The sequence below is a fragment of the Cyprinodon tularosa genome, unplaced genomic scaffold (assembly GCF_016077235.1).
Source record: "Cyprinodon tularosa strain WSP-4 unplaced genomic scaffold, ASM1607723v1 ctg100, whole genome shotgun sequence".
NCBI lineage: Eukaryota > Metazoa > Chordata > Actinopteri > Cyprinodontiformes > Cyprinodontidae > Cyprinodon > Cyprinodon tularosa.
Window position 1 is genome coordinate 603,561 of NW_024037783.1, and position 26,030 is coordinate 629,590.

At 40.0% G+C, this 26,030-nt stretch overlaps 1 protein-coding gene across 2 annotated transcripts; it reads left to right on the top strand.

Annotated features, from left to right (window-relative positions):
* Window positions 1-480: 480 nt before the first annotated feature.
* On the top strand, window positions 481-25,252 carry LOC119772068 (Golgi apparatus protein 1-like). Of its 2 annotated transcripts, XM_038268389.1 has the most exons (27): window positions 481-840; window positions 7,177-7,206; window positions 9,585-9,671; window positions 9,756-9,971; window positions 10,206-10,409; window positions 10,541-10,612; window positions 10,687-10,873; window positions 11,720-11,937; window positions 12,026-12,147; window positions 12,752-12,853; window positions 13,089-13,242; window positions 13,369-13,386; window positions 15,386-15,523; window positions 15,741-15,827; window positions 15,911-15,973; window positions 16,051-16,164; window positions 16,398-16,486; window positions 16,821-16,938; window positions 18,340-18,432; window positions 18,517-18,654; window positions 19,832-19,955; window positions 20,315-20,457; window positions 20,562-20,663; window positions 22,550-22,657; window positions 22,749-22,869; window positions 22,981-23,087; window positions 23,983-25,252. In XM_038268389.1, the coding sequence occupies exons 1-27, from the start codon at window positions 523-525 to the stop codon at window positions 24,148-24,150; spliced, it is 3,441 nt and encodes a 1,146-aa protein (XP_038124317.1). In that variant the 5' UTR covers window positions 481-522; the 3' UTR covers window positions 24,151-25,252. The 2 variants fall into 2 exon arrangements, with proteins under 2 accessions (XP_038124317.1, XP_038124392.1); XM_038268464.1 differs by lacking the exon at window positions 13,369-13,386 and having other exon boundaries at window positions 523-840; window positions 23,983-24,150.
* Window positions 25,253-26,030: the final 778 nt, after the last annotated feature.

Below are 26,030 nucleotides of genomic sequence, written 5' to 3' on the forward strand. Positions count from 1 at the left end.
GAAGGGAAGAAATAATTATGACTAGATTAAGAGTAGGACACACCTATTTAAATGACACTTTACATTTAATAGGGAAGAAAAGTAATGATAAATGTGAAGGATGTGGAGAGAAAGAAAATGTAGAACATGTATTAATGAACTGTAGAACATATGAATCTGAAAGAGAAAATCTGAAAAGAATTGTTGGAAGGACAGGAAAAGAAGTGAGTCTTAAAGGAATATTAGGAAATGAAGGAAACATAGATTAATAAATAGAATTTAATAAATGTAGAGAAAATGTTGCTACACACTCGTGTACAGTAGGTGGCGGTATGCACCTAAAAGTTACTTGCAATCCGCCATTAATGAAAAGAAGAAGAAGAAGAATTTCCAATATGGCTGTCATTGATGTGGGCGGGGCTTGATGTCAAGCCCTGCCTTCCCGTAGGCTGCAGCAGGATGCTTCTCGCTCTTGTTGTGAGCATCCTGACCGGAAACGAAGCAGTCTTGCTTAATCAGCTCTAACTTAACAGTTATGTGAAGATGGCGGCTCAGAGTCGCTCTCCGCCGTTATTTTTGCTCCTGTCCTATCTGTGTCTCCTGAGCTCTTTAACCGCATTGGGCCTGAAAGTGGCGAGCGGCCCTGCCGACCTGCTAAAAGCGCACGACGTCAGAGGCGTCGATCCTCCGGCTAATGATGCACCTGTCGCCGCTGCCGCCGGGGCCTCTCAGCCGCGCAGGGCGAGCGGCTGGAAGCTTTCGGAGGAGGAGGCCTGTCGGGAGGACCTGAGCCGCTTGTGTCCTAAGCAGACCTGGAGCAACAACCTGGCCGTTCTGGAGTGCTTACAGGACCGCAGAGAGGTAAACGACCAGAGGGGGATTCACACCGGGAGGTGATGGTAGAGATAAGTGGCAGCTGCTGGGTGTGTCGCCTCCCGCGGTCGGTGGCTAAAAAAGACGCCGGCCGGCTGTCAGAGTGACAGCGAGGCAGAGGTAACCACAACACCCACCGCAACCTGGTTCCCACCGCAGCCTGGAAATAAACACAGCGGACCAAAAAACATCAGATTCAGCTCAGGATAACATCACCTGGAATAATAAAGAACAGCTTATGGTGCTAAAAACTAAATATTCAAATATAATATTCTTATCAGAGGGAAAACTTTCACATTTACCTTTTCCCTTTAGAAATAAATAGAAAATATCTGTAAAACAGGATTACCTGCATAACACTGCAGCTTACTTTCTATATGGCTTTACTTCATGTTTAATAGTTTAATAAGTCACTGACGATTTTATATATATATATATATATAATATACTCATTATTAATATGATATTATTTACATAATATTAATATAATTAATTATTCTTACAACTACTATAATCATATATCTATGTGTATATATATGTATGTACATTAAAAAACTGGAGTTTTGATGTACATTCCTATATATATGTATATTTAATATAATATTAATCAAATTTTACATAAAACACTCCAGTTAAGATATGCCATACTAGTGGCATATCTTATATTACCTAGCAAAATATTTTATATTTTGATAGGTATTGCATTGGAAACGCCGTGATTGAAATACAACACATCTTTAGGAAATAAATTATTTCATTTTTAAATTATCCAAAATTTCTTAAGCATAAATACCCCCACATTCCCTTATTTTTTTTGTAAGAGTTAACATATCACTACCATAGTATGGATATAGATTACAGATTCCTTTTTGGCCAAAAAACAAACCAAAAACCAAAACAAATTACCTTGAATTTACAGGTTATCCTTCAATGAGTATGGAGCTTGACTTTTCTGATCCTAAAAGTATTTTGTTTTTCTTAGAACAAACAGAGATGAATAATAAACAGATATCTTTCAGCTTGATGACATTTAGATTTATTCTGGATAAAATGCAGAATTTTTAAAATCTAAGTATTAGACCCTGGAAAGGTAACTTATAATTAAGTGAAGAAATCTGAAATTTGTACAATTTTTTTATGAATATCTCAATATTTTGTCCAAAAATGCTTAACTTATTTGGAGAGATTACCTGATTCACATTCTTTAAAGCAGGGGTCACCAACTTTTTTAAGGCTGAGGGCTACTTTATGGGTACTGAGTCATAGGACGGGCTACCAATACTAACCTATGAACCAGAGGAGTTGGTGTTCACCTGAACTTCATAGATAAATTCAATAAAAAATCCTATGGTTCCCTTACATTTTTTATTTGCTTTTAGATATTCTCATTATGAAATCCATATAAATCCTCAAATGTTCTAATTTATTGATATGATAAAATGCTTCATAAATGCTTCAAAATAAGAACTTCAGTAAAAAAAAACATTTCAGATTTAGTCCACTGGTGAATTGTTCTGTTTTCAAAAGATGCCCATGTTGTCCTTGAGGGCCCCTTGGTGCCCACGGGCACCATGTTGGTGACCCCTGCTTTAAAGTATGCTGATGCTGAATTGGACTGAAACAGGAATATAGGTGAAGATTGACATTATTTAAAGCCTTAAGACAGTGTCGGTTTAGCTTTAGCTCTATATTAATCTCTTGATTTCTATTTATTGAAAATCTATAAAAAGCTGCAGAATTGCAAAGCTAAACTTTTTAACCTGTTTCATGTTTAGTTTATATTTCTTGCCTTAAAATTATATCTCTTAATCATTTGAAGCTTTTAACAGCTTGCCCTTTGCGTATATCTTGTCTAAAGTGGGTTTGCCTCTGAAGTAATTATTGACCTGGTTAGGTTTTAAGTGAGCAGATGTGTGCGCATTCAGACAGCTGTTAAATGACTTACAGGTCAAAGTCAAAGCAAACAATGTCTGCTTTTTGTTACTTCCTCCCTTTATGATTAAAAATGTCTTTGGACTGCCTTGCTTATTATGGCTTCACCCTTATCTTTGTAAGCTGATGCTGATCAAACATGGTGACGGTTCCTTTCTGCATCAGAGGTCACACGCTTTGCATCGACTTTTTTTTCCCCTGGCTAAGAAAAACAGCAGGAGCTCTACTATGGGACTTTTTCATGTAGAGAACATGAGCTTTTATATGCATTACTTTCCCTATGTCTGATTATTCATGATTTACTTCCTACCCTCTGTTGTTTTTGATCAGATTTCCATATTATGGATTCCCTGGAGTATCTTCATGCTGAGGTTTTTGTATGCAATACAAATGTCAGAGGGTTTCACCTCAGTTGTAAAAGTTTTAGTTGAACTAATCTGAAATCAAACCACAGATGTTAGGTTGGTTTATCAGAGACCCCTGAGGGCTATTCACTACTTCTTCTCTAATAAAATCACTTGCTTGTCGCATCACCTACAATTTTGTTCTGCATCTCCTTTTCCGCGGTTCTTCCTTTACAGATCGTGCTCCTTGCAACATCCCTAAAAATCAAATTGCTGGTCTGCTGATCTGTTGGATTGGCCTTAGACACTATTTAAGTTCATTGGAAATCAGTTGTCAGCCTGCAGCGTGGGCATTGGTCATTCCCTCAATGTTTCCCAGAGCCGAGAAACAAACAGCGCAGTAGTTCTCTGTTCTAAACCCCTGATAGAAACTTTTTCTTTTATTTCAAGATTTGATATATTTGGACATAAAGAAGGTTTTCTGGTTTTAAGCTGTTAAAAAAAACAGTGACAGATTCTACAGGGTCATTTTATATTTTTGGGATCCCTAGGATCCATTGATATTACACATATACAGGTGCTGGTCATAAAATTAGAATATCATGAAAAAGTAGATTGATTTCAGTAATTCCATTTAAAAAGTGAAACTTGTATATTATATTCATACATTACATACAAACTCATATATTTCAGATGTTTATTTTGTTTAATTTTGATGATTACAAATGACAACAAATGAAAATCTCAAATTCATCATATCAGAAAATTAGAATATTACTGAAGACCAATAAAAACAAAGGATTTATAGAAATGTTGGCCAACTGAAAAGTATGAACATGAAAAGTATGAGCATGTACAGCACTCAGTATTTAGTTGGGCCTCCTTTGGCCTGTATTACTGCAGCAATGCGGCGTGGCATGGAGTCGATCAGTCTGTGGCACTGCTCAGGTGTTATGATAGCCCAGGTTGCTCTAATAGTGGCTTTTAGCTCTTCTGAATTGTTTGGTCTGGTGTATTGCATCTTCTTCTTCACAATACCCCATAGATTTTCTATGGGGTTAAGGTCAGGAGAGTTTGCTGGCCAATTAAGAACAGGGATACCATGGTCCTTCAACCAGGTACTGGTAGCTTTGGCACTGTGTGCAGGTGCCAAGTCCTGTTGGAAAATGAAATCTGCATCTCCAAAAAGTTGGTCAGCTGCAGGAAGCATGAAGTGCTCTAAAACTTCCTGGTATGTGGCTGCGTTGACCCTGGACCTCAGAAAACACAATGGACCAACACCAGCAGATGACATGGCACCCCAAACCATCACTGACTGTGGAAACTTTACACTGGACTTCAAGCAACGTGGATGAAGTGCCTCTCTTCTTTTCCTCCAGACTCTGGGACCTTGATTTCCAAAGGAAATGCAAAATTTACTTTCATCAGAGAACATGACTTTGGACCACTCACCAGCAGTCCAGTCCTGTTTCTCTTTAGCCCAGGCAAGACGCTTCTGACGCTGTCTGTGGTTCAAGAGTGGCTTGACACAAGGAATGCGACAGCAGAAACCCATGTCTTTCATACGTCTGTGTGTGGTGGTTCTTGAAGCACTCACTCCAGCTGCAGTCCACTCTTTGTGAATCTCCCCCACATTTTTGAAGGGGTTTTGTTTCACAATCCTCTCCAGGGTGCGGTTATCTCTCTTGCTTGTACACTTTTTTCGACCACATCTTTTCCTTCCCTTCGCCTCTCTATTAATGTGCTTGGACACTGAGCTCTGTGAACAGCCAGCCTCTTTAGCGATGACCTTTTGTGTCTTGCCCTCCTTGTGCAAGGTGTCGATGGTCGTCTTTTGGACAACTGTCAAGTCAGCAGTCTTCCCCATGATTGTGTAGCCTATAGAACTAGACTGAAAGACTATTTAAAGGCTTTTGCAGGTGGTTTGAGTTAATTAGCTGATTAGAGTGTGGCGCCAGGGGCCATCAATTTTGAACCTTTTCACAATATTCTAATTTTCTGATATGATGAATTTGAGATTTTCATTTGTTGTCATTTGTAATCATCAAAATTAAACAAAATAAACATCTGAAATATATGAGTTTGTATGTAATGTATGAATATAATATACAAGTTTCACTTTTTAAATGGAATTACTGAAATCAATCTACTTTTTCATGATATTCTAATTTTATGACCAGCACCTGTATTGTGAAATGAAATCCTTTGGTGCGGAAAATGATTCAGTGGCTTGTAAATTTATCCCTGAAAACGATACGTTTTTCTTTTTGCATGATTTGTATGCCTGTCTGTGCTCAGATGAAGTCTAGAATACTTTCATAAACAGAGGAGCTCAGGTTCTACCAAACAAGCCCGAATCATCCCACCTGCACCTCCGTGCTTGACCATTGGTATGAGGTGTCTATGCTTGGTTTCTTTTCTCTAAAGAAGGGGTTTTCTATTACCGGTATGGCCAAGTACCTCTGCATTGGGTCAGTATTGTTTTTAGCGAGGGGAGGCATCTCCTTTAATCCTTCACAACAAGTCATAACCTTCAATCCTTTTATGATTGTATCATAACATTTTAGAAGCTTATTTATGCCTGTAGCATATTTGGGTTTTTTATGGTCTCTTTTGGCATTGCTGGATGACTTTGGAGTCAGAGTTATCCTCTCCCAGGAGGACTATACCACAGTGCAGATATAAACTAGAAAGCACCTTCTAAGTGTGTGTGAACAGTGGGCACATTTTAAAGCACTTTGCAGCCTAAGTAATAATGTTGTGATTAAAAGCATCAGATGTAGTTTTTAAATTCTCGAATGAACTTTTTTTTAACCCAAATCCAAAGTATCTTCAAGGAAAATGTTTGATTTGGGGCCATTTTCACTACACATGGCTGCATGGTTATTGGTGCAGTTAACTAGGAAAGGGATTTCTGTCACATATCATCCTTATGGTATTGATTTATTCTTTAAGAAAAAAGAAAGGAATTCTTCCAACAGAGTCTTCCTTATTTGTGCCTTTGTAATATTTCCCAGTGGCACACAAACACACAGCAGCCTTAAGCAATCCTGAGATGATTACTGAGGTTTGACTTCAGCTGTGGCCTCCTGATGAGGCCGATAGCTCCTATAAATCTGCCTCCTCAGCAGGGTGGGGGGCAGACTCAGCAGCACAGTTAAAGGCACTGCTGCACAGTCTAGCCATGGCTACTGAGTGACGGCATGAGAGAAGGCTGGGCTGCTTATGGTCAGTTCACTACTTTGTCATGTCTGTACTCAGTTTTAGCAGCTGGTTTTCAAATTTTTATTCTTATTTTGAACTATATCTATACTTGTATGTAACTTTTTTTAAATGCTCTGTGTTGAAATGCATAAATAAAAAGTTTCTTTAAATTAGTATGATTATTAAAAAAAGAACCCAACGTGGAATAACCTTGATTGAGATCATCTTCTCCGTTTTGTAATTAGTTTCAATCTGGAAAATTAGAATTTTCACAGGTCATTTAATACATTAGCTGCTTCTCTAATTGTCTTCCTTTTTTATCTCTTTTCCAAAATTCACATTAGGTCTACTTAGCTCTTGGTTTTAAAAGAAGCAACAAAAAGAACAGGGCCCTAATGCTATGAAAGGTTTTTCATTGTTGTGTGTGTGCTCGGTAGGATGCCTCTGGATACAGTGTCAGGTCAGATTTTCTCCACTAAGAAACTCCAGCTTAATGACTAAGGCGGTATTCACACCAATAATGTCACATTTGCTTCACTTGTTTGGTTCCACCATAGGAGGGCTTTTATTTTCTTTCCTTTGGCACAGTTTGCTTTCATTTTCTGTTTTTGAAAGTGAAGTCAAATTTGTAGACAATATCAAAAGACAATTGTTTCTCTTATTAGATAAAAATGACTCGGAGCTTAATCTGTACTATCAATAAAGTCCTGAGTGCAGCATTTAAATTTGGTGTATTCAATGTATTAGCAAGTCTATCTCTAATTCAGAGCAACCTCGGTGAATGCTTGCTACAGGCCAAGTGTTTGAATCTATCTGAAAATTCTTCTGTCTGTCTTTTCTCCAGGAAATTGATCTCGCACCGGACTGCAACCATGTGAGTATTTTCCGTTTATATGCAGGTATTTGATTTATGCTAAATAGTTAAATGCAAGGTGAAATAGAATATTGTTGGTTATATGAAGCACAGATCAAATAAGACTTTAAATATTTATATTTGTGATGTTTTATAAACTGGGAAATAAATACTATAAAAAGTGCATGATTTAGTAAAATCTTAAATGTTTGAGTAATTTTTTAAAGTTATAACTAAAGTAGGGCTGCAACTAAGGAGTTCTGGATAGAGCATATTGATGCCAATTAGTTGATGATTATTTAAATAATTGATTAATCCAATTAATTGTTTCAGCCCTAAACTAAAACAACTCTAAGTTTTGACCTCACATGGCTCTACGCTCTACCCAGTTAATCATTACTGTTTTATTAAGCTGTCCTTTTTTTCAAATGGGGGTTTCTTGTCACAAACACCGAAATTACCTCCCTGTTCTTCCCTTTGTAATATTAGGTTGTCCTCAAACTCCAGCCAAGGGAGGAGTTGGATTCAAACTGATTTAAAAACCTTGTCAGCAGTGTCGCTAAAAATCATCAAAACTCAAAACGGTGAAGGCATGTCTTGTTTGCTGACATCTCACTTTCAAATTAAAATGGAGAGCCCTTAACTTCCTCTTAATAATAATTTATGCAGGTTTTACCTTAACCTTTGTTATATGGTGTCTGTTGCATTAATTTTTCTGTAAGAACAGTCATAACAATGATGCCATATTGATTTGGATTTTCTAAAAAAATATATATCTGTTTTCCTTTGATAAATAATATGCATATCAGAATAAATAATGTTAAAACAGAAAACGTTTAGACTGCAAAGATTCCATTCCTCATGCTGTCAGGGTTACAACTCAGTTACCCTGATGTGAGAGCAAGACTGCATGCTGAAGGCCAGACTGTCCCAATCACAGCTGATCCTTGTTTTTGAGGTCTTCACATGATATGCATATTATAGGTAATTCAACATTAGCAAGACAGAATGTGGTTGAAAACGCATTTAAAAGTCAAGATAATCTTAATAAAACATTTTATGTTATCCAAATCAACTTTAAGATGGTTTACAGAGGCACATGGTGAATGAGGTTTAGGCTCGCTCGCTCGCTACTTACTGAAGACATTAAATTCAGAGCTATCGATGCATGTGTTTTTGCCAAAGGCTCCAACAAGACAGGAAATGGTCCTTAGATTTTGTTTTTAAAAAAGTGACTAAATAATAGGGACAAAGTTGCTGAGTTGGCAACACTGTGTTCACTTGCGAACAAAAGAGGGGAAATCTGTAATCGCACGTCCTATTTTTTTCCTACTTGCAACAATTAATTTTTTAGGCACAAATGCGAGTAAAATGCTCGCAGTGTACAGCTCTGCCCAAATATTAGCTTCATTTGAGAAAATTTTTCAGTAATGCATCAGGCATCTTTTGGGTTCTCTGATGATCTAATCTAGAGTGCTGGATGTGGCCTTGGTTTTACCGTATCTCCATGACTGTAACCTGGAAGTTACGGATCTAGCAGTTACAGTGTTAGTGTTGTTTTAAACGTGAAAGCTAAACACTTAACTCCTCCCGACAAATAAATAGCATTCTCGCGTGCACTTACTGTTCTGTACTGTTTGCCAACTAGTTTGCCAGGACCACTCATAGTAAAGCTAACTCTTTGCAATATTTACCTCACCTGTCCAGAAGGGAAGCGGTAACCTCTGCGTGGTTTCTGACCTCTTTTGTTTCCTTAAGTCAGCATTAATGCTTTATTTTGCTTAATTATTTTCTTTACGTAATCCTAAGAAATATAACTGATAAACCAGTGTAGCAATGAGGTTGAAATGTGATAATAGTTTGATAAATCTGATATATATATATATATATATATATATATATATATATATATATATATATATATATATATATATATATATTTTTTTTTTTTTTTTTTTTTTTTTTTTTTTTGTCCTGTGTTGCAGCACATTGTTCCCAGTCAGCCTAACCCATTAAAGTAATGGTATACTGCAAAGGTGATAGGTCAGCTCTTAAACTGATGTGTAGGTAAACCAATCATGTCTGAGGGTTTATTTCATGAGCCATGCTAATAGTTTATGATTTTAATAATATAGTTGTTGATTATTTAATTTGTTTATAAAATGTAATATGATTTGTTAATAAAATGTTTATTGTATTGTCTCCTATTTGGTGCTTGTTGTGATGATGAGTCAGTTTTTTTCTAAGCTTTGCAGACTGCAGATTAGTTTTAGATGCTTTGATTTAACAAATATTGGTTCCCATGTATCTCATTCTGGAGCCTGTTTTACGGCAAACTGTTTTGTCATCAAAATATCTGTTTTCCATTTTGTTAGCTATGTCTTTTTAAACTTTTGCAGCTTCTATGGAATTACAAATTGAACCTGACGACTGATTCGAAGTTTGAGTCTGTGGCTACTGAGGTGTGCAGGAGCACCATCGCAGAGGTTAGGGTGCATCTTACTGACCTTCATGGGTTCTCCTGCCCTGATATGTTGAGCTAAAACCACCTTTGTCTTTTTCACCTTCAGATAAAGGAGTGTAACGAGGAGGAACGAGGGCGAGGCTATCTGGTGTCCTGCCTCGTGGATCATAGAGGCAACATCAGCGAGTATCAGTGCAACCAGTACATCACCAAGATCACCAGCATTATTTTCAGCGACTACAGACTGATCTGTGGCTTCATGGATAAATGCAGAGAGGATATAAATTACTTGCGCTGCGGCAGCATCAACGTAGGACAAAAGGTGTGGGTTGGTATGTTTGGATGGAGTGCAGAGGCAGACAACTGTAAGACATCTCCAAAATAAGCCAATTTTTCTGAAATTCTCAATGCAAAAAATTCAGTTTATCTCAAAGCTTTAGTAGGATAGGCTATCGATAAGTCTGTTCGTTTAGCTGGAGGACCCATTGGTCAGAGATGATTAATAACCCTTTTAGGGGTCACTTTATTGAGGTCACTGCCATAAATCTCCTCACAGGACGTCCACTCCCAGGGTGAGGTGATCTCCTGTCTGGAGAAGGCGCTGGTGAGGCAGGCGGAGCAGCAGGACCGGGTTCATCTAATCAAAGAGGAGTGTCAGAAAGCTATTCTTCGCGTGGCGGAGCTGTCATCTGATGACTTTCACCTCGACAGGCACCTTTACTTCGCGTGCCGAGAGGACCGGGAGAGATTCTGCCAGAACGTAGGGAGATTTTTTTCTTCCTTCTGCACAACAGAGCAATCAATAAAACTGAATCACTTGTGCTGTCATATGCAAGAAGCAGAAGGTAATGTTAAACATTTTTAAATTATTCAATTTCTACTTTTGCACAGGTTCAGGCAGGAGAAGGCAAGGTCTACAAGTGTCTGTTCAACCATAAGTTTGAGGAAGCCATGTCTGAAAAGGTAGAAACTGAATAGTTGTTGACCCACATAGCATAAATTACATCATATTAAATGCCCCCTCCTTCTATCACCAGTGCAGAGATGCGCTGACAACCCGACAGAAGCTGATTTCTCAGGATTACAGAGTCAGTTACTCTTTGGCCAAAGCCTGCAAACTGGACCTGAGGAAGCAGCGCTGCAGTCTGGACACCAGCCTGCCACGAGCGCGGGAGGCTCGACTGTCCTACCTGCTGCTGTGCTTGGAGGCTGCCGTGCACCGAGGTGAGCGTATTAGACCAGGAAATAAAACCGCCACCAAGTTTCAGATTTAAACCCTCTACGATGCCTCAGATTCATATTACTGAAACTTTTTCACATTTATTCAACTTTCAGTCACAAACTTTTAAATGTATTCTGCTGAGACTTGATGCGATACAGTAGTAATAATAACTGAATCTCACAATGGAGAAATTCACTCCTGCATCTTAACCCATCCCCTTTGGGAAGCAGTGGGTTGCCAATGTGTGGCGCCTGGGGAGCAATCGGGGGGTTAAGGGTCTTGATCAGGGACCCAGAGTGCAGGCTGTGGGGATCGAACCGGTTACTTAAAACCTTCTCGGAGCACAAGTAAGGTGGTTTTAAAAGGTTCATAGATAATGTGTCCAATACACTTGTATTACCCTAATCTGTATTAATACTTTGTAGCACATTGTTCTACAGTTACTCCTCCAAGTCATCTGGCTTATTTCTACACATCTGAAGAATATTTTTTTCTAAATGCTCTCCTCTCCAGAACAGTTTAAGCTCAAGGACAATCTGTAGGTGACAATATTCAAATGTTGCCACAGATTCTTGATTCGATTTATGTCTGGAGTAGAAACGCCCCCACCGCCCCCCTCCAATTGTTGCTCTGGCTTTCTGGTGAGAATCATATTCCTACTGGAAGGTGAAACTCAGCCTCAATCTCAAGGGTTCTGCAGATTTTCTTCCAGTATTAAGCTCCTGCTGATTTTATTAATAAGCTTAAGAAGTTTACTTTAAAAGGGAAACTTTCTCATCTGAGCTGTAGGATGACTGACACTGAACATTTTGGATTACCTCTCTTTAATTCCACTTTGTGATTTGCAGGTCGTCCCGTCAGTGGAGAGTGCCAGGGGGAGATGTTGGACTTCCGGAGGATGCTGATGGAGGATTTTTCCTTAAGCCCAGAGATTGTCCTTCACTGCCGGACGGAAATCGAGGCCCAGTGCTCCGGTTTGCACCGCAAGGGCCGCACGCTGCACTGCCTGATGCGACTTGGCCGAGGCGACCACAGCAGTGCGGTTGACAGCATCTGCCAGAGCGCAGTAAGAACACTGAACTTCCTGCGCTTATTGTGAAGAATTACATTGTTAGTTTGTAAATCAGCTTTTCTAACTTTTTGTTTTCCTGCAGCTGCAAACTCTGATCCAGTCTGCCGACCCTGGAGCTGATTATCGGATTGATCGAGCGCTCAACGAGGCCTGTGAATCCGTCATCCAGACCGCCTGTAAACACATCCGCAGTGGAGACCCAATGTGAGCACTTCATTTAAAAATGAAAATAAATAAATGCAGATTTAAATGACCATATGCAGAAAAATGGATTCTAGAAGTTAAATTATTTTTTACCCCAAACCATCTGATCCCAACTTTTCCTCATATTCTATTCTATTGAGTCTATTGAGATCAGGTAAACACAGTAATATAATCCTCAGAACATTTACATCCAGTGGCGTTCGTCAGAATAACTGGTTTGCTTAAGCCTAATAAAATCTGCAAGGCCAGGCAAATTTATTTGTATAGCACAATTCAGTACGAAGACGATGCAAAGTGCTTTACATGATTAAAATATAGGAAAATAAGACAGAATCAATGCAAGTGGGAAAAAAAATAAAATATGCAGAAACGAAAAAAAGGAATTTGAAGGAATTTGTTAAGTTACTGTAATATTTCAGCGGAATAAAATGAAATATGCAGAGATCCTACGTCTATACTTTGGACTTTCTGAGGATATCGTTCTATTCTGCTTTAACCTTTGTTCATCTGTGGTGTAGACCTGAAAGGAGGAGTCCTTTTTCTTATACGGGTGGGGGAGAAAAACACAGATACTGTAAGTATTTGATGGATTTCTGTTTTTTAGGATCCTGTCCTGTCTGATGGAGCACCTGTACACAGAGAAGATGGTGATGGACTGTGAGCATCGCCTGCTGGAGCTGCAGTATTTTATATCCAGAGACTGGAAGTGAGTGTGCTTTTGGTTGTTGGCAGCTTTTTTATGAAGATCTAACTCTTTGTTCTGGACATCATCTGTCCATTTAAATCAATTGAATTTGTTGCATTTTCAATGATTTGAACACAGCTCTTTGGCAAACCAAAGCACTCGTAGCATTTAGACCTTGATTCATGTTATAGTTCAAACTTGTTTAGCATCTGGAAGGAGGAAATAGTTCTACTTTTAAATTGTGCTCCTCCTGCAGACTGGACCCAATCCTGTACAGGAAGTGTCAGGGTGACGCCGCTCGGCTCTGCCACACCCACGGTTGGAACGAGACGAGCGAGTTGATGCCCCCGGGAGCCGTTTTCTCTTGCTTGTACCGCCACGCTTACCGCACAGAGGAACAGGGACGGCGGGTAAAGAAAAATCAGTTTGTCTGACATCTAGAAAGAAATGGCTTTTATTGTTTCTCAGCATGTTTGGGTGAGGATATCAGAACTTGTGTTCAGAGCGTGTAACTCTAATGTTTTTTAATTTAACAGGTAAACTCAGATGGGCAGGTAAGAGCTGTGCCTTTCTCTGAAACCGGTCGCTTCTAAATCAGGTGAAGGGTTGAAATAATCATTTAATCTGCTGCTTAATAATAAACTGTTAAATGAACCAGCCAATCCTGATTTTTTCTGATTTTATTGTAATTTTTTTTCTTCACATTTTTAGCTATGTAAAATTACACAATTCTTATTTATTGTGTATTGCAGGTTCTCATTTGATTGGATACAAATTGTTTTGTACATTTCCTGAGGGTTGTTTACATTCAAAGTGGGCAAAGGGGGGTTGCACATCCCTAAAATAAAAAATAAAAAAACATGCAAGGAAGAACTGCTCCATCCACTGTGCTCCTCGCAAACGGCTTTTATATTTTGCATTTGTGCAACTTCAGTGAATTACCAAAATAAAGAGAGCATCACATTTACAAAAACCCAGAGCTGTTTGCAACACATTAAAAATATCTGCAAAGATTTGGTGGTAATTTGATGGAGAGAAAACATGGAGAAAAAGGAACCGACTGTGCAGCTAAGAGATCTTAACTTCCTGCGCAACATGGCTGTTGTCCACTTAGAACTGGAACCTGATGCCCAGAGTGGTGCAAATCACCGTCATCTGACATGTATTTAGCGTAAACCGTCTCATTAGTAATGTGCACAAATTAAGAAAGATTAACGATTTAAAAAATTTTCTTGCTGTGTGAATTTCCTTCAGCATCTTCTCCAAAGGTTGATCCGTTTAAGTCGGGCTACTTCAAACAGAACTGGTCACCTACTCGGCTTCAAAGCAAAGTTGTTTGGGCTTGTTGGATCAGAAGCTACCGAGGCGATGTTAACACGGGTCTCTTGCCGTTTCATTTGACCTGTTCCCACCGCCACTAAAAGCCAATTGTTCCAGGGTTTAAACGGGTTTCTTGGCCAGTGGGAAATGAGTAATAGAGGCAAACATGTATAACCTGAAAATTAGTGGTTTATTTTTCAAACTCAAAGTTGTTTGTATCCTAAGGATACTTCAAAAGTACATGAAAAGAATGTTGTTTTGGAAACTATTCAAAATCTGTTCTATAGTTGATGCTTTTTCACAGTAAAATGTTCTCATTATGCAGCAAAACATGCAAGTAAACAGTCTTATACAACTAATTAGAATAAAAAAAGGAATTAATAAAAAAAAAAAAACTTTGATTAATTTTCTCTTTATAACCTAAACCCGAACTTAATACTTGCACTAAAGGCTTTATTCTTTTTGCATTAACCGACAAGTAAAGAGGTTACTCTGATGTAAGCATTTACCTGTACATTTTAGATATTTCATCTTATTCATAAAAATACCTCAAGATCTCTGCTGGCCTTTCAAAAAATTGTGAAATCAAGAGAAGACAAACTCTGTCCCATTTTAATAAAAAGACAGAAACGCTTTATTAATTCCAAGATCTAAATAGTTTAAATTAGACTAAACGCCTTTGACTCTCTGGAAAATAATAGAAATAAGAAATTATTTCCTTTCCTGGTTGGAAAATCAGCTGAATATAACATATGATGAGATGCAGCACATATTCAATTTCAACAACTCATGGTTAGACCTAAACCTAAATAAATGTACTATTTTATTATGGGGCTTAGTTGCAGAACAGCTGCTATTATATGCATCCAGATTCATTAAATAACTGATAATGAGCCATAAAAGCAGATTCTGGCAGGTTTGTCCTATGGAAGATAAGGGCTCGCTCAGGGTTAACAAAACACCAAGGTGGAAAAAACTCAGCATAAACATTAGAGAGTAACTGGTTCTGACCAAGTCTGCCAATGAGTAGAGGACATTTCCAGAGTATTTAAGGTCCTTTATTGTACAGAGAGAATGGATGACTACAAGTGGAAAACATTCAAGATGGCTTCTAGCTCATAACCATGCCATGTATCAAACATGATTGTAAACGACTGCTCTTGGCTTGTGCAAGACTTCTAAAGAAACTCAGATACTTGTCTCCTCTGATGGAGTCTTCTTGTGTGTTTGCAGTTGTCTCGAGATTGTAAAGTTGAGGTTCAGAGGATTCTCCACCAGAGGGCGCTGGATGTAAAGTTAGACCCAGAGCTGCAGAAGCGCTGCATGACCGACCTGGGCAAGTGGTGCAGCGATAAGCCGGATACGGGACAGGTGAGCACAGTGGTGAGCTTTGCCCTTTGGAGGAAAAAGGTTAACTTTTAACCGAGACTCCGAGTGTGAGAGATTCTGTAGAGCTGCCACATTGTTCACACTGCAGTACTGTGAACCAGGCAGCACAACTGTAGCTTTTACTGTGGTCCCTCCTCTGGCCTCTGCAGATAAAACTCTAAAATCAAGCTTCTTTGGAAACGTTTCTGTTCTTGTCTAGGAGCTGGAGTGTCTGCAGGACCATTTGGAGGACCTTGTGTCCACCTGTAGGGAAGTTGTCGGGAACCTGACAGAGCTGGAGTCAGAGGTCAGCTGATCGTAGTTAATCCTACTTCAGGTGTTAAAGTGACAGCAGCAGCTGAAATGATGTATCCGTTTATTGTTTGTTAGGACATCCAGATCGACGCCCTGCTGATCAGAGCCTGTGAGCCCATCATCCAGGCCCACTGCCATGTGAGCGCAGCCACACAGCAAACCTCGGCTGATAATTCTTCTAGTGTTCAACCATGTTTATGGCTCTTTGTGGGCAGGATGTAGCTGATAACCAGATTGATACCGGTGACCTGATGGAGTGTTTGGTTCAGAATAAACATCAGAAGGAGATGAACGATAAGTGTTCAGTCGGTGTCACACACTTCCAGCTGGTCAGTTTACATCTTATTTATGCCACTTTTAGTGCATTTTCACAACTCAAAAAAAGAAACAAAAAATTTTGCTTTTTACTTTAAGATTTCTGTTTTTATTTTTTATGTTTCTGTTTTAAAGATTAACAGAGTCAGAGATTCTAGTGTGAATTACTACATTTTGTTCATCAAGTCGGCCTGACATTATAATGACTGCAACTTATTTCCAATTCTCTGTTGTGGTTTATTTTTAGATCCAGATGAAGGATTTCCGTTTCTCCTACAAGTTCAAGATGGCCTGCAAGGAGGATGTTCTGCGCTTGTGTCCAAATATAAAAAAGAAGTGAGGAACTTATTCAGGTGGATGAGGGAACACAAGGTTTTAGCAGAACTGGGCGAAGGAGTGAAAAACAAAAAAACATGCATTAACATTCCTGTATTTTTATGTATTTTGATGTTGGAAGAGAATAGTGGACCCACTGCTTCCCCCTCCTATCCTTATGCTCCTTCCTTGGTCTTTTTTTAATCTAACTATGCTACACTGCTGTATTAGGAGATTATAACAATCACTAATGTGATTGTGGCTAATAATGAAACCTCACATAAAATATAATGTGTTTTATGTGATATTTGCTCTAACTGTCTGCTAAGGAATACGGCTCTCTGTTTTCCCACAGGGTGGACGTTGTTATTTGCCTCAGCACCACGGTGAGGAACGACACGCTGCAGGAGGTCAGAGAGCAGCGAGTGTCTCTGAAATGTCGCAAGCAGCTGCGGGTGGAGGAGTTGGAGATGGTAAACAAAAGAAACCAATTAAAATAAACCAACCAGCTGTCATCTCATTTGAATTCAAGTGGAAAGGAGTTACTGTTCTCAGAGGAGCTTCTGTCTGTGCTTCAATCTCTGGATTTTCAGCTTTTTTTATTAGAAAGATTACATGCACATATAAACTGTATGGATGGCCGATTATTTTGGGTTCAGTTTAAGCTTGTTTTAAGCAGTAAAACTGATTTGGGATCATGTTTGGGTTGGAACAACTAAGCGTGTCCATGTTTTCTCCTGCTAGCTCCTAAATCGAATTTGAAAATTTTAAAAGGTAGTTCTCTTTCTTTATGGTTTTTTTTTTTTTTCATGTAATGTATTACAACCCCTGGAAAACATTTTGGAATCACTGGCCTTGGTGGATGTTCATTCATTTGTTTAATTTTGTAGAAAAAAAAGCAGATCACAGACAGGACACAAAACTAAAGTAATATCAAATGGCAACTCTCTGGCTTTAACACTAAAAGATATTTAAAAAAAAATGTGGTAGTCAGTAACGGTTATTTTTTAGACCAAGTAGACGCAACAGCAATCAGAGAAAGTTGGAGCCAGATTGATGAAGGGTACCATTTGTCACTCATTAAGTCCATGCCCTAAAGACTGCAAGCTGTTATAAAAGCCAGAGTTGGTGAAATAATATACTATTCCATAATTTTTTCCTAAGAATTGAGTGATGTCATATTTGTTTCCCTCTACTTGGTCTAAAAAAGTAACCGTTACTGACTACCACTTTTTTTTTTTTTCTTGATTTCTTTTAGTATTTCTTAAAGCCAAACAGTGATCTGTTTTTTTTTTGTTTTTTTCTACAAAAGTAAACAATTGCATGAACATCCTCTGAGGCCGGTGATTTGATAATTTTTTCCAGGGGTTGTAGCACCTCTGGGAGGGAAAGCCCCCCTCAGCATGATGCTGCCACCTTAGTGTTCCTATCTAATTTTCCATGAAATATTATTCCAGAAGACGTTGAGCAACTTTAAATCACTTGAATGTGTCTGTTTTTAAGCAGAGGTTTGTCTCTCAATTGGCACCGTTTTGGTCCACTTCATGCGTTGTCGCTACTTTGGTTGGTTTTAAAGCAAGATAAGGATCCAAATATGCAGGACAAATAGTTTTGGAACAAATATTGTCGGCTAACATTCAGCCTCTATTGTAGCCTTCCTAAACCTCCAACATCAACCCTGTTGAAAATAATTTGACCAAGTTTAGTAGCAATCTGCCTGGTGTGTAAATCAACCAGTTTTTCTATTAACTACCATGAGTAGAGGTCACACCTACAGAAAGAAGATGGTCAATGTGCAGCTTGTTAAGAGATTTTAATATTTAATAAAAAATTAACAAAGATCTCATGAAATATGAAACTTTCTTTTGACTCAGTCCGAAGACATCCGCCTTGAACCAGAGTTGTATGAGCCCTGCAAGTCTGACATCAGTCGCCTGTGTCCCAATGTGGCGTTTGGAAATGCTCAGGTAACATTTCCCAACCATTCTATCATTTTCTGACCTTGTTTTACTGTCAGAACTTTCTGCCAATGCGTTTCTGCTCCTCCTTAGATCATCGAGTGTCTGAAGGAGCAGAAGAAGCAGCTGAGTCAGCGCTGCCACCAGAGGATCTTCAAGCTGCAGGAGGTGGAGATGAGCGACCCGGACCTGGACTATCAGCTGATGAGAGTCTGCAAGCAGATGATCAAGGTGAGCAGATGAAGGGGCCAGTAAAGATTACGGGCGCAACAATACGTCCATCCACATAGATGTATATAAATGAAATAATGAACGCTCCAGTTGCATTGATACAAATCAGAAAATATCGATCCTAATCATCATCTTTAGGATATCTTAGCTCCAGTGTTACCATGTCAGAATCTAAAAAGGTGATCTTTTATTTTTTATTGAGATGAATGTTGTTTTTACCGCAAAAGCCTTAAGGCTGATTTATACTTCGAAACCAAGTCCTCTGCATAGGTGCCACAGTGAACAAAAAGCCGTCCCCGCCCCCTCCGCAGACACTCTGCTGCACCTCTCCCAAATTGTAGCTGATCGCAGACAGGAGGACGGCCTGTTTTGTTTTTATGACCGAAATTGCGGAAAACAACTCGTGAAGTTTGACCAGCTAGACGATCGAGGTGCACGAGAACACGCTTTTTCCACCTGGATCCCCACTATTTTTCGCCGTCATGTCCCTCCGTTGTCGGACTAAACTCGCCCCCACTTCCTCATCGCCATGGCCGTATCTAGACCCACAGCGTATAGAGCAGACCACGCTTCAATATTGAGCATAAATCAAAAATGTCTTTATCAAGCTCACTGCGACACACTGCTGCGGGAGTATAACCAGCTCTTTAGTTGTAAATGGAGGCAAATGATATGTTGATGGGAATATTCTGCTGCTTCATGTGGATTGCAGACTAAATCCTATCAGGACAGACTAGTGACACCAGTATCAAATGCTGTTTCATAATAAAGCTTTTTTCTATTTATTTATTTTTACACCTCCAGTAATGATGCCATTCACTTATTTCTTAATAGATTCTTTATTTTATTTACAGCTTGATAATTAAAACAAGTCTAGAAATTTTTGAAGTCTAGAAAACTTGCTGTCATCCTTTGGACGTCAGACCTCATGTTAGTCACTAGTCATTACTTAGCAACTTCTAGTTATTATAGCTTTTTATTAGTCGTATATGAATAATTTATTACAAAATTTTCACACCCCCTGAACCTGTTTCCCAGTTTGCCAGATTCCAGCTGTGAACCTAAAAACATGTTTTTGGGCTTTATTAAACAATAAACATGTAGCAGAGGGATCCTGGTACTAAGACTCTGTTGGTGTTTTAGTTCTGTTTTTAATGGTATGCCATCCCCCCTCCAGCGTTTTTGCACTGAAGCAGACGCCCGGAACGTTCTTCAGTGCCTGAAGCAGAACAAGAACAGCGAGCTGATGGATCCCAAGTGTAAACAGATGATCACTAAGAGGCAGATCACCCAGAACACAGGTGAACTCAAGGAAACGCCTGAAAATCACAATCTCCATTGTTCTCCATTTAACACACAAAAGCAACCATGATGACGATGATGATGATGATGATGAGTGAGGAGGATCCATTTCATGTCATAGACTGCACTGGCTGCACTTTCTAGAAATGCTGTTTCTATGGGCGTATTTTTCATCTAAGATTCTTTTATATTTTCAATCATCTCTTTCTAATGATGTCTCTATAAGGATGATTTTTTTTTCCCCCTGAGTATCTCTATTTTATATGGGCATTCTGCACCAGGTTTCTCCTGGAAATTCCATATTTTTACAATGACTGTAAAAGATATATTCTTGATCTTGCTGTCCTTCCTTGTCCAGACTACCGGCTGAACCCGGTGCTACGGAAAGCCTGCCGAGCCGACATCCCCAAGTTCTGCCAGTCCATCCTGAGCAAAGCCAGCGAGGACAGCGAGTTGGAGGGCCAGATCATCGCCTGCCTTAAACTCAAATACGCTGACCAGGTTTGTGTTGTATTTCAATTCTCTCCTTTAGAGTGAATTAAAAATGGATGGATATAGATGTTTAACTGTTATATTGTCTGATCTCTGTCTGGGTTTTGTGTCAGAGGTTGTCTTCAGATTGTGAAGACCAGATCAGAGTGATTCTGCAAGAGTCGGCACTCGACTACAGACTGGACCCGCAGCTGCAGATGCACTGCTCAGATGAGGTTAAAGGATTAAGTAAAATCGCCCGTCAACTACGTCGGCTGAATACACATATAATTAGACACAGGGCTAATTCTCTTAGCCACATCTCAAAATGGGAAAGACAAGACAACATGCCATTCAAATAAGACCGATGTAGTTCATCTTAATTTAGCCTCCAAAGCAAACATTACACACCACCTACATGCCAACAACTAGTTTCGGTTTTATGCCATAAAAAAACATTAAAACATTAAGTTTTCTAAAGGCTGAACTGTGGCTTTTGTTAAAATGTAGCATATCAGCTGCAAACAGTGTTTGTGTTTTAATGTTTATACTCTAACAAGGTTTTGGCTGTAAAAAGGTGCCTCATAAATACACGTTTAAATTATTTATTTAATTATTTAATAAATAAATGTTCCTGCAGGAGGAGCAGTGTGGTTTTCGTCCTGGCCGTGGAACAGTGGACCAGCTCTACACCCTCTGCAGGGTGCTTCAGGGTTCATGGGAGTTTGCCCAACCAGTCCACATGTGTTTTGTGGACTTGGAGAAGGCATTCGACCATGTCCCCCGTGCTGCCCTGTGGGGGGTGCTCCAGGAGTATGGAGCCGGGGGCCCTTTATTAGGGGCCATTCGTTCTCTGTACAAGCGGAGCAGGAGCCTGGTTCGCATTGCCGGCGTTAAGTCGGACCTGTTCCCGGTGCATGTTGGACTCCACCAGGGCTGCCCTCTGTCATCGGTCCTGTTCATAACTTTTATGGACAGGATTTCTAGGCGCAGCCAAGGACCGGAGGGGGTCTGGTTCGGGGACCAGCGGATCTCGTCCCTGCTTTTTGCGGATGACGTAGTTCTGCTGGCTCCCTCCTGCCAAGACCTACAGCGTGCGCTGGGGCGGTTCGCAGCCGAGTGTGAAGCGGCTGGGATGAGAATCAGCTCTTCCAAGTCCGAGGCCGTGGTTCTCGACCGGAAAAAGGTGGCTTGTCCCCTTCAGGTTTGAGGAGAGTCCCTGCCTCAAGTGGAGGAGTTCAAGTATCTTGAGGTCCTGTTCACGAGTGAGGGAAGAATGGAGCGGGAGATCGATAGACGGATCGGTGCGGCTGCTGCAATAATGCGGACGCTGCACCGGTCTGTCGTGGTGAAGAGAGAGCTGAGCGAAAAGGCAAAGCTCTCAATTTACCGTTCGGTCTACGTTCCTACCCTCACCTATGGTCATGAAATCTGGATCATGACCGAAAGAACGAGATCCCGGATACAAGCGGCTGAAATGAGCTTCTTCCGCAGGGTGGCTGGGCTCTCCCTTAGAGATATGGTGAGGAGCTCGGTCATTCGGAGAGGCTCAGTGTAGAGCCGGTTCTCCTCCACATCGAGAGGAGTCAGTTGAGGTGGCTCGGACATCTTCTTCGGATGCCCCCTGGACGCCTCCCTCGGGAGGTGTTCCAGGCACGTCCCACTGGGAGGAGGCCCAGGGGACGACCCAGGACACCCTGGAGAGACTACGTCTCTCGGCTGGCCTGGGAGCGCCTAGGGCTTCCCCCAGCAGAGCTGGAGGAGGTGTCTGCGGAGAGGGAAGTCTGGGAGTCTCTGCTTAGTCTGCTGCCCCCGCGACCCGGTTCCGGATAAAGCGGGAGACGACGAGTGCGAGTACGAGAATTATTTAAATTATTTATTTATAAATACACCTATTTATATACTTACACTATTAAGTATGGTGGAGGATCTATGATGGTTTGGGCCATTTTCTCCTCCTATGACACTGATAGCCTTCTTGGATTGAAGGCTAATCCTTATCCGTTATTATAAAAAGAGCGAATTCCTTAAAAATAGAGGTAAAAGTTGAATTAAAAAAGGTTTATTTTTACTTCCTCTAATTATTTTACACGGATCATCGTCCACTTCTCCTTTTCTGCAGATCTCCAGATTATGTGCAGAGGAGGCGGCAGCTCAGGAGCAAACCGGTCAGGTGGAGGAGTGCCTGAAAAGCAACCTCTTAAAAATCAAACAGGAAGCCTGCAAAAAGGTTAAGCCTAGAAACAAAACCTGTTGAGTTGGCACATCTAAATCAACAGGATGAGCTTACGCTACGGTTGTTCGTCTCTGTTAACTCACAGGAGGTGCTGAATATGCTAAAGGAGAGTAAGGCGGACATATTTGTCGACCCAGTGCTCCACACAGCCTGCGCTCTGGACCTCAAACACCACTGTGCCGCCATCACGCCTGGCAGAGGACGACGTGGGTGATTTTCTTTTTTTTTTTTTTTGTTTTTTTTCCTGTTGCTCTCCATCTTTGTGAAGTTTGCAACTGAAATAGTGAAGCATGACTATCAACTTGTGATTGCTGCAGAGATGTCGTGTCTGATGGAGGCGCTGCAGGACAAGAGGATCCGTCTGCAACCTGAGTGCAAGAAAAGACTGCAAGATCGCATAGACATGTGGAGCTACGCTGCCAAGGTAACTCATCAGGATAAACAAAATGAGTCAGTTATTATCAAAAGAGGCACAAATCTCAGGTAAGCTGGTCAGAGTTGATTGAACTAAACTTAATTTGGACAATTCTGAGGGGGGAAAAAAAAACAGAGGTTGCACAGACTCTTAATTATGGTGGTGTCCATCCTCCAGGTACAGCTGCAATGGAATCATTTAGGATAAAAGCATATTCATGTGTTAGATTGGCCTAGTTAAAGTAAAGACTTGAATTCAAACTGGATTCTGTGGCAGGATTTTAAAACAAATGTTTCTAGATGCTTTCGCTGTTATCAAAAGAAGACGGGCAGAATTTTATGCCAGATGTAATAATCTGCTGAGACAAAACAATAACTTTGAAACATATTCTTAATGTTTTGTCAGAAAAGATCTAGGATGGTGTTGATAGCAAAAGCGGGAAAGGCTATCACTGAGCAGAGAATATATTCATCAGACACTGACTGTAGCACATCAACTAAAACTTGTCTCCATACAAGTAAGAATCATATTCATTCGAATGCATCTGTCCACCAAAAACTCTCAATTTCAGGGAATCCACGATAAGAGATATGTAAATAGTGAGATAATGTTTAAAGGTTCCCTTTTTGTTCATATTTCCATCTGTTTTATTCACTGGGCGAGAGGGGAGGTATTTCTCGGCGTAGGGTTGGGTGAAAATGGGGACGAGCACGTAGGACGGCCTCGCATAAACATATCACCAGAATGATTGACAATTAGGACCATTTAATTTGATGATCCACCCAGAAAAAGAACATCCACCACTATATCTTTAATAAAGCTTTAAACATGACTTGTATGTTTAACATCAACTCCTTGATTAAATATTTTCTCAGTCATTGCTGTTTTCCTGTATGACCTGCAGGTGGCGCCAGCAGAGGGCTTCTCAGACCTTGCCATACAAGTGATGACATCGCCCTCCAAGAACTACATCCTGCTCATGATCGCTCTGAGCGTGTGTGTCCTGTTCCTGGTGGGGCTGCTATGCGGTCGGATCACGAAGCGAGTGACGAGGGAGCTGAAGGACCGGTAAACGCTTCAGCTTCAGAACAGACTGCTGGCCCCCTCCTCTTCCATCTCCCTCAGCTGTCTGGTCTGTAACACAGCTGACGTTAACAGTGCCAACACCACATCCGAACCCCCTCCTTCTGTAGAAAACCAAATGCTTGGGCCTCCGTTTGGACTTCTTTGAACTCGGAGTACGGATCGTCGGAGACGACGCCTCCGTTCAGTATATTTAAACTTCTAGATGAACGCTGTCGCTGTGACCAAGGACTGCTACTTCTGGACTCTTCAGTCCTGATGATTTATTTTTGGTATTTTTCTTGCGAACTTATTTTTTGTTAACAGCTGCTGCATAATTCTCAAAAGGTTTTTGGCAAATTATCTGTTAAACTTTGAGCACATCTCATGAAACTCCATAGAAACGACCTGTTTGCTTATATGACTTCAAGCCGGCCTTCATGAGCGACTCCATTTCATTTACTATAGACACTAATTTCATTGCACTTTTTTTTTTTTTTTTTACCGTCTCTAATTTATTGTTGAACTGATTTGCTGATGATGTTGCACTTTGTTTTGAGCGAGTGGGAAAATATTTCTTCTGGCCAATGAAAATAATGGAAGCTCTAAAAGGAGAAAGGTTCTCAGTGAGTCATTAAAAGCAGGATTGAACCAAAAGCTAGATGAAGGTTTTCAAATATTCACCATGATGTAAATCATTTTGACCTTTCAATTAGCTCCTAATCATTCTAAGTCATAGAATCTAAGTCAATGAAAATGTAAAAAAGATTTTGATTTTCAGACTTAAATGTTGCTTAAATCCGAATTCTCATTGCTAATATTTTTAAATGAATTTCTCAGAGGAATGAAGTGAATGTGTAGCATGTATGCTGGTCTGTATTCTCAGCCAACAGCCAGTTAAACAACCCCAGGAGGAAGCTACCTGTCCATTGCTTTATGATTTTGTCTTTCATTCTCAGCTTGTACAGATTACATATATTACAGTTAAATGGTGTGCAGTTTTTTTTTCATATGCCATGTAATATGAAGAACCGATTTATTATTGTGATGTCTGATTTTGCTGTACAGATTAAAGTTGTCAATTTAATAAAAAAATGTCTGCAGTTTTCAGATATTGGTCTCAAATAATTTTCTATAATTAGATTCTTATAAAGTAATATTTTCCAGATAGGTTTCACTGCTCTGAAAAGAAACAGAAAAAAGGTTTCTTTGTTGATGTCTGAGGTTACTCACTGCTCATTTTTAGGCCTCTTCTTCTTTGTGTTTAACTGTGTCCTCTAGGATCTAATTAGTTTAACAGGGACCATGTTTTACTGCGGAGTATGATCTCTATCAGGTTTTAAAATCTGATTATAACCTAGTTTTGGAAAGCATAACACTGTTTCCAAACTTTAGTGTAAAACAGACTTTCCCTGTCAGACACATATCAGAGGGATTTTGCCTCCCTTTCATCATTACTTCAGATCTTTTTTTTTTTTGCAGACATCTTTTAGATCAACAATTCCTGTTAGCCCATTAAACAACTTGATTTTCTTCATCTATTCTCCTGTAGATTTGCTGCTGAACTTGAGATCATTGTCCCTGTTGGTGGCCTGGTTTGTGATGAGCTTTGGGTGTCCGATTGCCCCCTGTTGGACTAGAATGCCTGGATATACAAAAGGGTTGACTATTGACTCACTAGAGTGTCAAACAGAAACAGTTTATATATTTTATATTTATAAAAATGGAGCTCAGTGTACCCACTGCACGGTTCCCTTCTCTTTAACTTGCAAATGGAGGGTTAGCGTTTTGGGGGCGGTTTGGGATTCAGCCATAGTTTTTTTTGCTGCATTTCTAGTTTTCTGCAAACAAGGAGCTGTGCATCATGGCTAAACCTCTCATCTAAGGATA